This window comes from Bombus bifarius, unplaced genomic scaffold (genome assembly GCF_011952205.1).
Source record: "Bombus bifarius isolate JDL3187 unplaced genomic scaffold, Bbif_JDL3187 scf7180000008169, whole genome shotgun sequence".
In the NCBI taxonomy this organism is placed as follows: domain Eukaryota; kingdom Metazoa; phylum Arthropoda; class Insecta; order Hymenoptera; family Apidae; genus Bombus; species Bombus bifarius.
The window spans coordinates 856,556-872,854 of NW_022884490.1; the positions used below are offsets into that span (position 1 = coordinate 856,556).

Below are 16,299 nucleotides of genomic sequence, written 5' to 3' on the forward strand. Positions count from 1 at the left end.
GTACGCGAGGCGGAGTATCGACGAAGTTGTTCAATACGTGTTAAGGCAAAGCAAGTCGCCAAAAGACCGACAATCGCCCTATTTGCTCGTATCGAGACAGCCTCGCCTTGAGTGTACATATCATTATATATATCAGTGTCCGCTATGTCTAGATATTGTATACGATATGATACGTACACAGTGTTATATCAGTGCATAACAAGAGAAGTTCGTTGAAATGCGGGCCATACAAACGATAACGTTACACAGATACATGGTGGATAGAGCATGAGCCTGAACTCTATGAATTAAGAGAGGGAAAGAGAAAGTTGTCGGAAGTTCTCGTTTGTATGCGATACATAGCCTGCGTTATTTCAACGTTATATACTGAGAAAAGTCCACAATACTCCATCAGTTACGAAGTGTAGTGGCATTTGGAGTTCAAGTTTGGAGTTCTTCCCCCTTCCTTCTTTTTTATCAAATGTCGATGGTATGTTCCATAAATGTACAACACGATCGTACGTTCAAGGCGGCATTTATTTAAATATGCATATTCCATATGTTGCACGATTCCATTATGTGCAAATAGACTTATAATAGACAAATATATGCAATGTAGAAAATAGACTTTGAATTAAATTAAACTATACGTATTTTTATTAATAACATGAAACTGAAACTATGAAAAATACTTATGATAGAAAAAATAATTTATAAGTCAATAATATTTCAATAAAATTGACTCAATTACGATTAATATCCTATTTAACAATTGCAATTTTTTTTTCATAGATTTAGAGATGTTTTGAATATCAAATAGAGATATGTAAATGGGTATAAGATGATATTTCCATGGTTGATCAGAGATGGTCTGCAAGTTGTAGACTTATTTGCAATATGAATTGTGTTAATATAACAATTAGAGTATACTTTGGTACAGTTATACTGCCAAGACCACAAAGCAGAAATATATCTGGTTTTATGGTTTAGAATATCGACCTATATCTGGTCCTAATAACCATAGTTTTTCAATGGAATTACAATTATCAACTACAGCTAAATGTAGCTGTTTAGGTCTAGGAAGAACTAAGAGTCCAGTACATCCTGAATATGCTAGTTATGATGCTAGACTACACACATTTGCAACATGGCCAAAATCTATACCACAAAGGAAGGAACAGTTAGCAGATGCAGGCTTTTACTATATTGGAAAAGGTGATCAAACTTTCTGTTACTACTGTGGAGTTGGTTTAAAAGATTGGGAACCAGAAAATGATCCTTGGGAGCAACATGCAAAGTGGTTTTCTAAATGCTGCTATTTATTAATGGTTCAAGGGCAAGATTATGTAAATAAAATAACAGGTCAGGATATATCTCCACTTTTTAAAGAAGTAAGCACATATTCTTATATTCTTAACTATATATATTTTATGTCATGTGTATAATTAATAATTCCATTGCACACTTATCTACATTATATTTATTTCAGGAAACAGTGCAAATTGAAGGTGCAGACTCTGTAATATCCAATGATAAAAGTAATACCGATAAAAAGGCTAACTTAAAGGAAATTAGTAAGTAATAAAAATACAAAGAAAGATTGATCATAAATTGAATTAATTGATTTGAATTAAATCCATATACATATAATAAATTTTATTATATATTTAATTTAACGAAATGTACTGTCTACTGTTGTAGTAACTTTGAAAGAAGAAAATAGAAAATTAAAAGAAGCTCGTTTATGTAAAATTTGCATGGATCGAGAAATAGCAATTGTATTTTTACCTTGCGGACACTTAGCAACTTGTGCTTACTGTGCATCATCTCTTACATATTGCCTAATGTGTCGACAAGAAATTAAAGCCACTGTTCGTACATTTCTATCATAAATCGAATAATAAAATATTAATTGATGTACATATTGTTAAATTTTCTTATACAAATTTAATAATTTAAAATATAAAAATATATATGTATAAAATTATATTTTTTGTATATTTTATGAAAATGATGTACATATATTATTGTATTTGTAATTTAGTCCTATTAAATTAAGCCCACATAGTGAAAGAAACAAATTGTATAATAATAGTATAGTGTTTACCAAACAGAAAACTGTGTTACTGCTATTAATGGTTACAGTAATAATAAACATATAATATTAAATATTACGATAGTAACATACCTAACGATATAACGCATGAGCCATTTTTATCATAAATTTTTCTCGCAATTACAATCACGATCGTATACGTGCTGTTGTTTCCTTTTTACTCGTTTCTGTTTACTCCTTGCACTCCTTTCCATTCGAATGTGCAGCGGCTTAATGACAGCTTCTGTCGCCGGCTGTAGAGTGACGTAGTGGTCGCTAGATACGCATGCGCGTTGAGGAATTTCGTGTTCTGCGCCATGCGGCTAATAAAGAAACTAAAATGTAACAGTTTACGCCATCTCCATATACGGTACGAATTGGTTTGATTCAGACTTGTTGGATGATCAGCTGTGTTTTGAAAACTTACGAAACATATTCAAGAAACAAAGATTGAGTTTTACATCGAAAAGTACTGGCTAATTTTCAAACAAAATGACTACGGCCGCGAGACCCACGTTTGAACCTGCTAGAGGAGGACAAGGACGTGGTGAAAAAGATTTAAGTGCAATCTCAAAACAATACAGCAGCAGAGATTTACCGTCTCATACAAAATTGAAATACAGGTATTATATTGTACTTTATAATATTTTCAAAAAAATTTGTGTACTGTGATCTTTATTTAAGATATTTTATGTAACTTTTTTAATCAAGTGAACAAACAAACATAACCTTACTTATTTGCATTTGCCGAAATTAATGAATTTCATTTGTAGGGAACATGGACAAGGAACAATCGAGGAATTGCGAAACCGCGATTTTCGCAAGGAATTAGAGGACCGTGAACGTGAGAGGGAAAAGGATAAAAGTTCTAACCGCCGTATGATAGAACCACCTAGAGAAACGTCCACGACAAGTGCTGCTAAAAGGCAGAAAATTGATCAAGTACCTACAGCAAGTTTAGATGCAGATGATCCTCTTGACGATGATGATTCAGAGTCAGAAAGTGACGAAGATGATACTGCTGCTCTTTTAGCCGAATTGCAACGTATTAAGAAGGAGAGAGCAGCGGAGCAAGCTAAGAAGGCAAAGTTTTTATATTCACGTTTACATTTGATATGTAAATTCAATATTATGTTTCTTCTAAAGCTTTTACGTTATTTTATTTTCTTTATTTTCCAGGAAATGGAGAAAAGACAGGAAGAGGAAAGAATAAGAATGGAGAACATACTTTCTGGAAATCCTTTATTAAGTTATTCTTCTCAAAGTGGAAGAACAGATATGAAAGTCAGACGAAGATGGGATGATGATGTTGTATTCAAGAACTGTGCTCGTTCGGAACCGAAAAAGAAGCACGATGTGTTCATAAACGACTCGTTACGAAGTGAATTCCATCGTAAATTTATGGAAAAATACGTTAAGTGAACGAATTACTGTAAGAAGTATATCGTACTGTATATAGTTTTAAGATAATGTTATCATACTATTTATAAATGTCTCGTACTCCAGACTGCAATCGATGATGCTGATAGTTATTCCAAAATTTCGGAAATCTTACAAATTTAACATCCATAAACATTAATTTCATACACATGTGTTATTAAATCATACACTTGATTTCATATATTCACATACATCTACGAATATTCGATTACGAAATTCATCGTATGAAAATATGAACAACTAAGGCAACCGTATCGTTCTAGTTTAAAAACAGAAGGTATCGTATTAGGCTCTTTTATCATTTTCTTTCGATTCTGAGATCCAACTAAATTCGATGCTGGCGATTCATCTTCAGGAGGACACTCTAATAACTTCACAAAAAAATCATTGAATTCTTTGTATGCAAAAATAAGCGTACAGATATTCAGAGTGAGAGGGAGGGGGAGAGAGTGAAAGATAAAGAAAAAGAGAGAGAGAGAGAGAGAGCAGGGTGTGCCAGAGTGGGGTGAAGCGGATTGAGGTAGCGTGTATCGGTCCGACGGAGATCGTTGATCGTGCGAGAGAGAAAAAGATAGAAAAGAGAGAAAGCTGGAAGAATAGAGGGAGAGAAAGAGAAGAAACTAGCTGAGTGTGGTGGAGTTTGTCCAGGCAATGTAGGTACGTGTTTCGGTAGCGGTGCGATCCGGCCTCGGCGGTGGTGGTGCTGACGGCGGCAAGCGCGTGTAAACCGCTGGGTCAAGTATAACCGGTCCCAGGGTCCCCGGAGCAGCCGGAGGCAGCAGGCAGTCTACCGGTACGACGCGCAGCTGGTTATCGCTGGTAGACTCCCTGGCACCGACCTGGCCAACTAACGCAACAGGGACACACGAGAGGCCGGCCCGACTCGACAGAGAGACAGAGAGAGAAAGACGACCGTTCACTGGTAGATCGCTTCGAGATGATTTCTGAGAAAAGATATGTCGTACGTTACGGTACGAGCGATCGCTTCTCTGTGTGCTTGAATTCGTCATCGCCGATTCTATCCTTTTTGATTTCTTCTCGAACTTTCAGATTGGTTACGGGAACCTAGTTTCCGGTCTCGTTCAAATACCATTGTTCAGATCTATTCCTGATCAACTGCGATCCTTGTGGCGTTCCGTCTCTCGTCGTGTTAATGGGCCGTAATTTCGGCCAGGAGAGTTTTTCTCGGTAGATGCCTATCGTTTGTATGCAACAGCGTAAGAATGAATCTAAACGGAGTATTTTGTTTATTTTATGATAAATATATTATATGGATGTTGTATCGGATGCCATCCTTTTGGACTCTCTTCCAAAAAGTCGAAATTACCGTATGATAATCAATTTTATAACTCGATCAAAATTAATAAAATGAATAACCGAGTAAAATTATAATAATTATTATCATTCGCTTCACCTATTAAACCTACTTATATCACGTAATAATAGTAATATTGAATTAAAGCTGACGAGTGAAATTGTCTTTCGCATTTTACGCGTTCGTCCATCGATTAAAGAAGTTTCAAATTTACAACTTTGTCTCGTACAAATCTTGTACAATTTCAAGTGTACAATCTATCGTTAGTTTTGCCGGACGTAAATATGACTTTTCTAAAAATGCGACGAAAGAAAAGCGAAGTGCGCTTAAGAAAACGCAATTGTAAATAAAGGAACACGCGGTCGTACACGGCGCGCGTTAAAAATGCACAGTCGTCGAGTTTTCTTCAAGAGGATAATCTCCGAGGGAGGGATTTCCCCGGTGAACGCACCTCTGGATTCTGCAGCGGCCGATGCTCGACGGGAATTCGCCCTGAGGGCACTCTCCCTTCCTCTCTTCTTTCCTCTCCTTCTTTCCCTTTAACTCTCTTTTTCTCCTTACCTCCCTCCCTCTTTCCTCGCACGCACTCCACTCTCTCTCTCTCTCTCTCTCTCTCTCTTTCTCTCCTTGTCTCTGTCTCTCTCTCTTTCTCTGTCTCTCTTCTCTGCTGCCACATTTTTTATTTACCTCCTATATTCCTCTATTTACTTTATTTATTCCGTTGCTGTTGGTCAGTGGAGAAAGAGAACGTACTGGACGAGAGAGGAAGAGAGAAGTAGAGTGAACTGCAGCATCTCTTGCTTTTCTCCAAGAGTTTCATCCACGGACGTGCAGAATGACGATCCAGGGCTGTAAGCTACCAACGTTTTATTGGGTGAGCCGGTATGCATCGATAATGGTATCTCCTTCCCTCACCTTTGCAGATACTTTCAGGATTATCTCTGTGGAATTGAGATCCGAACATTGCGGAATAAACGGACGGTATGCGTGGTGTCCGACACCTGTAAGAAGCACGTTGGTATGTGCTTAATGTTTGTCGCACGCAATCGGCCAGGTTGTTTGCGCGAACGTGTAAAACTTTGCTGTCGTAGCTATAAAAATGAAGCTGTTAAACCGCCGTATTACGTGTACTCTTGTTGCTGATTCTTCATTTTGGGAAATTTTCTCGTCGAGCAAACGTTTCTATCGTACTCGTTATACCTTTTTGGTAAATAATTCAACGTAACGAAGCAACGAAATTCGTTGTAGTATTGCAGCGACGTGGCGATCGGAAATCACACACATACTAATACATGTTGGGTTTTTCTTTAAGTACAATTTCAAGTAAAGATAGAACGATCACATATGTGTATCTATTATGCAGATTATTTTTTTCAGTCGTTGTAAAATATGATATCTATCTTCTTTAATATTCATAAATATATCATAAGCGAATACAAGCGAGAAACAATTATATTTCCAGCCCTAATAAATTCGTCTTTGGAGCTAATTAATTTCGATCGTATCCTCGTGAGATGCTTACTATCCAGTGTTTATAGAATACCAGAGAAGTAATAATTTATTTATAAGAGCAGATAATAGAAATACGTACTAATAAATTGTTTGAACTTCGTACGTTTATAAAATCGTTTCTTTGACACGACGGATCAATACCGTTGCATCGAGACGATGTATTTTGTCAAAAGTTTCGCAAGAGCCGAACGAATTCCAATTATTATTCGTTTATGAAGTTATCTCAATTAATGGATATAATTCATTCGCGAGAGATCCACGAAACGAACGTTGGCGCGTTAACGATTTGGTCGACGATTTCAGAACAAAATCGCAGTTACTGTTGGACGTTTCAACAAAAATCACAGTTACACTTTCTCGTTAGAGCAGCGTCGTAAGGCCGTGTCTGGATAGAAAGGAACGGGTGGTTTCGAAGTAAACAAATAAAATCTCTTGATACCAAGTTTAAAAATACTCGCTAAATTTCTATTTGCTATTCATTATTCACTGGCGAGAAAATCTATTTAGATAGGTGTAACACGAAAATGTTAGGTGGTATAGGTAAACATATACATACACACATCTGTATGTACGTATCTTCTGGAAGTCGAAACACACAGTCAAAATCGGACCTTCCCTTTTTCCTCTTTCTTTTTTAATTTCGTTTTGTCAGACTGCAAGTGTCTACCAACCGAAGAAATTGTGTCGAGTAAACAAATATCTCTTACAACAAACTGGATATTGTAAGCCTTGCGCTGGCTTTATTGGCAGATTAATGATACTACCGTCTCCGATTCGCTTTCACCGTCGTCCGCCCACCCCGACCCCTTCTACGTTTATGGCCGGTTGCGCATAAATATGACACGCGACTTATTTTTTCTTCTGTGCCTCTATTAAAAATTCTCTATGAGAACACGATACTCGCGATCGCTGATTTTTTCGATCGTTTAAATTCACTCGAGGGGACAGGTATACTTAGATGGTTCGTAAGGTGGAATTCTTTCCAGTTGTTCGTCTTCCTATGCCGAGGAGCGCAAATGTTTTCTTGTTGACTTTATGGGCTGTAACTTTTGCAAAAATGTTTGTAGCGCTTTAGTGGTTATATAGTTACGAGCTACTTAGAACGTTTTGCATGATGATTTATGATAGCCGTATAATTCGACGTAACGTAGGTACAGTTTCTTCTAATAAACAAGAAATTGAATAGAAATATGTACGTAATAGATTTCATGTTGTAGGTAATTTATGACGGAGAACGAATTGTTTAGCCGGACACGTAAAAAATTTATACTAAGAGCTAATCATCGCCTGTTCTCGTATTACGAGTCGTACGTTGATACGTTCTAAAAATCGGCAATTTTTCTTTCAAACACGTATGTAAATAATCGTCAATCAATAAAACAGACATCAAATAAACGATATTTTTCGAAAATCCTCTGTATGATCTATCCTTTTATGCAATTTCAGTTTAATAAAAAAAAATGATGTTTTTCAAAAAGTCCACCGTATACTACCTTCGCGTATTTTCCCGTTAACTATCTTTCGTATCTTCGCGTATCATTCGTCCGTGATCCTCGCCAATTTTCTGTACGACGAAATCTTCGATCAAAATCGTCACATGTAACAGGAGATCTGACGGCGGAATACGAGGCGCGAATACGTACGTTCATTGTCAGCGTGGTGAAATTAACGAATCGCCGTATATCAAATATTTCTCTCACGCTATCTAAATCGAGGTACCGAGTAAGACGAGGCGTTTCCAAAAATAAATATCTCCAAAGGTTGAATGCCATCGAGGCGCGCATCTTCGAAAGGAATTTCTCGTACGGCCAACTTTCGTGTCAACCGCTGCATACCGTACCGCTGTGTTACCTGTAACAGCCTGTAAACAGATTCTTCGCCGTAGTTGTGCATTAACCGAGGCAACCTCTATTTGTCGTGCAACCTGTTACATCCGTAGGCTTTCAAGCGAATTTTTCACGCACGCGTTCTTCCATTACCCGGGCCGGAAACGAAGGACAGTTTTCACCGATGGAAAGTATCGGCAGCGGTTACGGTGCAGCGCGGTTATCGGGCGGAAATTGTGGCGCAACTGGTCTGGATGGCGAGCTGATAAAGATCCAGGGGGTTGAAAAAGTGGAAGAATGTTGAGGTTCGGTCGGCCGCCATCGCATGCCGTTTCTTCGCTAACCCTGATCTCCGGCACCACGTTAGAGTGCCGAGTAATACCAACGATCAGGGCTGGTGAACGCCGCCTACTTCTTCGGCAGGGGCGGTCCTATCTCTATGACCCAGGGACGTGCAAATGTCTTCGAAAATTCAGTGGATCGGCCCGGAAGAAAAGTTTCCTCGCGAAAACCTATACGAATTGCGAATCGTTCGTTTCGTTTCTTCCTATCTTTTCGTGTTATCGATCGGTTATTGTACGCATATTTAATTTGTAAAATGTCTGCCTTTCATATAGTTCTCGTTTTGTATCGTTTCTTTTTTCTCTCCTTTCGTTTCTTTTTCTTTTTCTTTTTTTTTTTTTTCGTGTAGATATACGAGTGGAAAGTTATCTTTGGCAGTTTCACGATTATGTATGTGGTGATCGTAAAAGCGAACGAGGAAAAGTGGATATAATTCGACGCGTTGCTGTACTCTTTCCCTATTACATATGAATCTGTTCGAACAGTTCGAACGAGGAATCTTATTTTCTTTTTTTTTTAACGGCGATCGTTACACTTCCGAAAGTTGCGCGTCCATCTGAGAAGAAGCGAAGAAATTTATTTCGCCCGGTGAAAGCAACGAATTCGTTCTTTTCGGAGCGTTAAACGACATCGATGTGTCGTTAAACGAGATGCGTTCCGTTTTACGCAATCGTTTAAACAAAACGCGTTTCATTTTATAATCGTCGTTTCGGTTACTCGTTCGTCTATCGAAAAGAAAAAAAAAGAAAAAGAAAGGAACTGGTTTTTGGATTACAGGAATTGACGCGACCAATTTATCGCTAAAAATTTATATTATATATATATATATTACTATTTCAAAGAAGAATATTCTTCTTCCGAAAGTTTTATTACGTTTTTTTATCGAAGTAAAAGAAAGCAAATGGAAAGACGTCGCTAAGGAATAGCGCGTAACGACAGAATAAAAAGCAAAGAAGGAAAAGATCAGTTAAAGATGTCGTATAAATATATTCAAATTAAAACAGTAGATAGCACGACTATTACCAGAGATGATCCGTAAATTAAAGTCCAATTTTTCGGAGTTACCTAAATCTCTTCCTTCGTTATAATCAACGTCCAAGCCACGTTCCATTGCCGTGTTTTCCCTTGCATTTGATATTTTTAACAATCGAGCCACGCACAAAAAGGTCGCGAGCGATCCCCAGTGAAAGTAAATCAAATTTACAATCGTCGCATGCTCGCAGAGTTGTGTCGAAGCGACTGGTTGCAGAAATTTTGCGCTTCGTGGACGTACGTACTTAAGTACGTACATACTTAGATTAAATGCTGAGTGTTAGCTGCCGTTCTCCGTGTTCAAACAACATCAGCCTTCCATTACGTAATAGTTACATTGTAACACGCGTCCGCGAACCTCTTCGGAACCTTGCAAACATCTGGTATTACATGCAACATTCCATGAATGCCGCGTTAGGCGTGCGACAAGCGTTGTACGCAACACCATAATACACTCGCGTGTATACGCTTGGCGAACAATCTAATCGTGAACAGAACATTTTCACGTTACCATCGGCTATCCTTCATTTTCGCGGCTCTCTTTATCACTAGCATCTCCGTCACGGCGATACGTTCTCTCTTGGATATGGAACGTTATCGCGAGACGACATGCGGTTTACAGAACGATCGAATGCTTCGATACTTTCCCCTTTTCTTATTTAACGTGTTACACGCACACGCGTCTGATCAAACCTCGTCCTGTTACTTAATAGTCGTCGAGTGGACCTCGATACCAGGACGATCGTTGCGTACGGTGACACTTTGCCAGTTAGTCGTACAAGGTCCGGCGTTCGTCAGCATTTCGCTACATTTTTTCATTTTTCGCTTCGTTCGAAACTCGTTTTCGTTTTCACGACTTTTACCGCGATATCTCGTTCGTGAACTCGGTTAAGCGCGGATCGCGCCGTTTCTGGTCCGATGATCCTACGATACAAAAGGAAAATCAGAGAAGAGAAACGCAGAGAAACCTGGTGGGACGTTTTGGCGCGATTTCCTGACGATATCGGCGAATTAACGGTCGTGACAGTCCGTAGATTTATAGATTCTTGTTGCATACCCAGCTTCTACGAGAGTTTATAATTTCACGTTTAATAAAACGATCGACTAGAGCTTGTAAAACTCGCAAGATTCACTTACAGAACTTCGTTTGTCCCACTACCAAACGTGTTACCGTTTAAGAAAGAGAAATTACACCTACATACAAGCTACGCTAACTAGAAATCGTCAGCGTGGGTAACTTGAAACTTATTCGCAAGATAGCGCGATCGATATTGGTCGAATGGTACAAGAGGGTTGAGAAAAGAAACGAAACGAAACGCGGAGAAGATCGAAACGAGCGAAGAAACCAACTGGACGGCGGAAAAAGAGGAAAGGATCAGTATGTACGCGTGGCTACCGGCGCGGCGTGGCAAGGCAAAAGCAGTGCGAGGTGAGTCGAAGCGAGGCGAGGCGAGTTGTGGCGAGTGGCGGTGAGGCGAGGCGCGGCGCGGCGCGGCGAGGCGAGGCGAAGCGAAGCGAGGCGAAACGAGGCGAGGCGAGACGCGAGCGAGCGAGCTAGAGGTAAAGGCAGAGAGGAAGGTAAAGCGAGGCGTGGCTCTGTCGGAGGAGCGGTACGGCCCTGGGAGGCGGTGGTGAGGCCTCGCGGAGGAGCAGCGACGACGAGGAGGTGCACGGCACGGGCCAGACAAACAGACTGGCACTGGCATCGCGGGAGTCAGCGGCAGTGGTCACCGCTGGTCACCGAGACGGTCTCGAGAATCAGCCGTGTGCGCGTTTCGCGAACATGCGCCCCGTGTATCTTTTAAATCGCTTCACGGACAAAGTGCGCGCTACTATGTGTCTTTTTATCGATCCTCGATCGCAGTAGCGAGAGGAAGCACGGAACGGAACGATCGGATAAGCTTCGAGTGGATCGAGTTCGATCGAGCGATACTACGCGTGGATACTTTGAACAGTGGCAAGAGAAAAGTCGATCAGTGTTGAGGTCGGGGAATATCGTGAGACGAACTACTAAATAGACGGATAAACGTGTCGTCCGTTTCGTTACGTTCATTGTTAATTTAGCGAAGAACGACTTGGACCGAGTGATCGAAACGAAGAAAGAGAAGAAAAATCGTACTAAGTAACGGTATAAGAGGGAGAAGAGGCGAAAGATAACGAAAGAAGTTTGACGGTATTCCGTAAGTTGGAGGTTCGTATAGTGGCGCGTCGAGACGATATAAGGCGGTATATAAGAAGATATAAGGAGAGTGCGCGGTGTCGTCGCATAGCGATCCGGGGACACATCGATCGATCAGGATCGATCGATTCCGCGGCATCTGGATCGCGGCTCGATCGCCTCGGCGGCGGTCCCACTCGGCGTCCACGTTGGTGGCTCGATAGGAACGACGACGACGACGACGACGTCGTCGTCGTGCGAACGCCGACGTAGGAGGAGGAGGAGGCGGTGGCGTAGGGGAAGGTGGTGCTGGTGGAGGTGGTGGTGGAAGCGGCGGGAGGTAGAATGGTGCCTTCCGGCCCGTGTCGGTCTCGAGCGGAAAGACGCGCTGAGATGTCGCCGCGCCGTCTCGCGCCCCTGCTGATCCTCGGTACGATCCTCGCCGGGCTGACGAGCACCGCCGCCGCAGACAGGATGAGCGGCCTCTACGTCGACAACGGTTTCGATCAAACGATCGTCCACAGAGTGGTTAGCCAGCGGGAGAAACGCGAGGTCGAACACGAGATATTGAATCTTCTTGGATTACCGGATCGGCCAAGGAATACGGCCGGTAGGCCGCCGCAGGTCAAGAGGTCGGCGCCCAAGTTTCTCTTGGACATATACAAGAATGCTCTCGGCGAGGACGAAGACGAGAAGCCGATCGGCGAACAGCAACGTAGGGCCGGCGAGTTCGACCTCACCGGTCAGGATCTCAGGGCCATCGACCAGAGCGACGTCATCATGACCTTTGCCGCGCACAGTAAGTCATTATTCTGTCTTTTCCTCTCTTTCTCTCTCTATACGTACTTATATTCGTACGTACGTATACGCTACTGTTGCCTGGTGTGCCGTGTGCCGTGTGCGTGCACACGCTTCTTTTCGTTTGTGTCATCGCGTTTACGCGGCTCGATCGTCATTATTACTCGTAGTCGTTGCGTATGTAAGTTTCTCGTGTACGTACAGTACGCGTACGTGGACGTAGGAAGAGCTTGGCGGAAGGAGAGCCGACATTTGTCGTCAGCGACGACGTCGTCGTTCTAATGCTCGAGATATTCTGGATGACGTCTCTTTTGTCTCTCATGGCGTGCCCCAACCACTGTCGGAATCCATTGGAATCAGTCAGAATGAATTCTCTTCTCTCGGCCTCGGAGGTTAACAGGTTCCGCGAACGCGTTTTCCGATGGTATGCGTCTAGTTTGCGTGCCGCGCAGGCTGCCGTCGAGATCTGATTTTCATTTCACGCAGCCTCTACGGGGACGTAATCCTTGTTTAGGCCGCTACGTTTCTAATCGTACTATAATTTACCGTATTCGTCTAATCTTTTATAACGCCGTGTATCTCGCAATTTACATGCTCGTGTATCTTTGAAACTTTTTTCTTCGTTCGACACTGTGCTATTCAATTTTCCTACTATACCAGCGCCGAATAATTTATCTATAGCAATTATAAGTTGTAACGTTGTCAGCGAATTTCCGATTACTAATTAATTGAATAAAGAAATGTTGTTAAAGTTTCGTTACAACACAATGCGTATCTCGCTAAGCTTGAAATTAACAGCGATAATTTATATAATTTATGTAATTTATGTTATCAATTGACGCGATTGAACGTATCAAATATGATAATTTGCATTTACTTTTTTGTATCTCTCAAAATGGATACACGACACCCAAGGTATATTTTTTGAAACTCAGTGTCGAGGGAAATTAAGAGAGAACGTGAATAAAAGAAACACAAAGAATAACGTTAACTCGTTGACTACCAATTTACCTAAGTAGATTATCTCTGATTAGTTTTCTTATTTTTGTACCGTTAAAGGTATGCTGATCGTACTCATTTCATTATCGGGCGAGATAAAATGAATTATTCTTTGCTAATTTTGAATTTCGCGTTGGAAAGCTTTGGCTGCGAAACCGTGGCTTCGACGAAAGGAAGAATCAACGGCGGAAAAGCGAGAAATGGTGGAATTGGCGCGAGAACTGGTTCTTCAATCGACGGATTTAGAATTCAGAGATACTTTAAAAATCATTTCACCACCGATCGATATAATTAACACACTGTATGAGTTTACTTCGGGATTATAAATCGCTTTACCAACTGGATTCTACCGGTTTAGAAGCAGTTCTCGTGGGTGTGAGCATTCTGCGGCAAGGAATGCTCGTCTAGCGTTTCTTCGGTGACTTTGGCAGATCCTCTGCTGGTTCTCGAATATCGTCCAGCGAACAACCTGATCGCGATTATCCAAAGACTCGTTCGGTTTCTCAACGTGTTCGCTACGGTTGATTTTCGTTAAAAAACACTTGGAATTTCGGTTATTTTTCGCAGTCTTACAGGATGTTGAAAGGAACGAGAAACCTCGTTCGACGAGAAACCTAAAAAATTATCTTGATACTGAAACAGCGAATGGATCAAAAGTCCTTGATTCGTCAAAAAATTGATCGATCCGATAGAACCGATGGCCCGTTTCATCGTGCGTTGCGTTTTAATCCTTTGCAGTTACCCACAAAAGTATATTTCTTTATTCGTTATGTAGATTACATTTGACGCGATTTATGATGAGAATATGCATACAGCGATTATTACGACATACTGTGAATATTTATACGTATGCAAATGCATATTTATACAGAAAATTCTTGATAAAGTGAAACCTGGACGAAGGATGTTTTATCTGTAGAGGGTCCTAATTTTCACATTTCGCCAGATAAGTTTCCTACGTATTTGTCGTTATATGCTTCTGCGAGAAGACTATTGTACCTTAAAGTACATTACTTCGTAAAGTACTTCGCGTACTTTCGTCGTAACTATTTTGTAAAATTGAATATTATTTATAGCGTAGGTTTGAAGAAACCTACAGTGAGAAGATATTGTGTGTAGCTAAATATTCTACGTTTTATACCCTATATCGGGTTTTATTAACGATATTGCACACGATTATTAAATAATATCGAGAGATGTATCATATCGCTAGTAGTATCGAACTAAGAACGATGCCCAAGAGAAATTCCAAAACTGTATCGCGAGTCTGAAATTTGAAATAGTAGATGAACTTGCTAAGAAGCGAACGGAAGTCGTAGAATATGCTTTCGTTATGTTAATTTTAACCGATCGAAGTCGCCGATTAATCAAGGCTGAGAAATGTTTACAATTTGTTGGAATTTAAATTATAGTCGTAACGTGCAGATAACAAAGAATCTTATTACTGTAACACTCCAATTTTCAATATTCCATACACTCGTTGCGTATCTCACGCATTTTTTCCATACTCCGACATATTTCTTTCGACGTACGTTCATATATTACATCTTCATATGTCACGTACCTTATTTGCATACTGTGACATATATTTAGTGCATAAGTACGTGCAATCCAGTGATTAATCACTTTCTAGAATCGTGTAAATCTTACAAAAACCCACATTCGTCGTTATCTTTTGAAATATGCAAAATACCAGTTAATCGAGTAAATAATCGTTCCCCGTTGTCGTAACGCGAAACGTAGAATTGAACGAAAGAAATGTAAGAGAAATTATAGCGATTATCATCGGTATCCTGTTAGGTTACGATATATTACGACTAGATCCTACCAGTTTAAAAGTAGAACACCGATTTCCGTGGTTGTTCTGTGGGTTCTCGTCCCATAATATCCGCCAAGGAATAGTAAACTGATCCATGCCGCGTGTACGTAAACTGAAAAATGCGCGTGGATTTTATCGTATATCTTAATTGCCATTGAAAGGATATTTTCACTTGTGTATTTTATTACTAATCAGTATGGCGCGTGTAACGTTTGAATATCGATCATTTTCATCCGAACAGTCCGCGTAACCAGCTCCTGATTTTTTCCTCCTGATAACTAATGCAATATATTTAATTACGATTTTACGACAATGATCCCCATTTAATTATTTCTTAACACGAAATACGTAGTTCAATTTTATCCAAAATTGTACATCACTGACCGAGTACGCGATAAGGTATTCGGAATTCAAATTTATTTTGCTCGGATTTGCCGGAGATCTTAAAAATAGAACATCGAGCAGCGTCAGTTCGTTGCCTAAAAATAGATATTAAAAGTAGTCCGATAACATTGATTTTCATATACGGGTTATTTATGTTAATGGCAGTCAGAAGGAAAAAGAAAGAAATGCATTTCCATTGGTCGAATCCTCCGTTTGCGTTCTCTTGTTGTCGCGTTTCAGACGCGAACCTGTTTCGCGCAAATCTGTGCTTCCGCATGCATATTCATCGAGAGTCGGAGAAGATAATAAAATTTGAAGGCATATCGATTTCTACGAAGCCGTGACGTCACGCGAAAAACAGTATAATTTCACAAGCTACGAGTTAAGAAAACACGTTCAACGTCGGGAATTTCATTAAGCGTTACAGGATTCTTCCGAGATAAATTGACAAATTTATGTACGATCGATCGATGAAAAGATTCGAAAATTGATGTCTTATCCGATAAAGCATTGCCTCCGCTTCGTTCTGCTTTAAGTAAGGCACATCGAGCTAAAAAGCATGGCAAACACCTGCTGAAGAAATTTCAAATTGCGTTTGAA

General features: G+C 40.5%; 2 protein-coding genes, 1 long non-coding RNA gene and 1 pseudogene across 4 annotated transcripts in view; 3 read left to right on the forward strand and 1 right to left on the reverse strand.

Annotated features, from left to right (window-relative positions):
• The first annotated feature begins 495 nt into the window (after positions 1 to 495).
• LOC117209327 lies at positions 496 to 1,901 on the forward strand (annotated as a pseudogene).
• A 516-nt stretch (positions 1,902 to 2,417) lies between these two features.
• LOC117209328 (spliceosome-associated protein CWC15 homolog) lies at positions 2,418 to 3,587 on the forward strand. The gene is made up of 3 exons (XM_033451253.1): positions 2,418 to 2,697; positions 2,848 to 3,157; positions 3,254 to 3,587. The coding sequence occupies exons 1-3, from the start codon at positions 2,567 to 2,569 to the stop codon at positions 3,494 to 3,496; spliced, it is 684 nt and encodes a 227-aa protein (XP_033307144.1). The 5' UTR covers positions 2,418 to 2,566; the 3' UTR covers positions 3,497 to 3,587.
• Positions 3,588 to 4,018: 431 nt separating this feature from the next.
• On the reverse strand, positions 4,019 to 10,357 carry LOC117209329. Of its 2 annotated transcripts, none has more exons than XR_004487902.1 (3): positions 9,575 to 10,357; positions 7,985 to 8,202; positions 4,019 to 5,830 (listed from the first exon to the last, which is right to left on the reverse strand). It is a non-coding gene; the product is annotated as an uncharacterized LOC117209329 (long non-coding RNA). The 2 variants fall into 2 exon arrangements; XR_004487903.1 differs by lacking the exon at positions 9,575 to 10,357 and adding an exon at positions 8,266 to 8,735.
• Positions 10,358 to 11,160: 803 nt separating this feature from the next.
• The window catches only part of LOC117209324 (protein 60A), a 41,774-nt gene continuing 36,635 nt past the window's right edge, over positions 11,161 to 16,299 (forward strand). Inside the window, exon 1 of the mRNA XM_033451244.1 lies at positions 11,161 to 12,498. Within this exon, the coding sequence (XP_033307135.1) occupies positions 12,045 to 12,498 (454 nt within the window). The 5' untranslated portion in view covers positions 11,161 to 12,044. The remainder of the gene's footprint in view (positions 12,499 to 16,299) is intronic.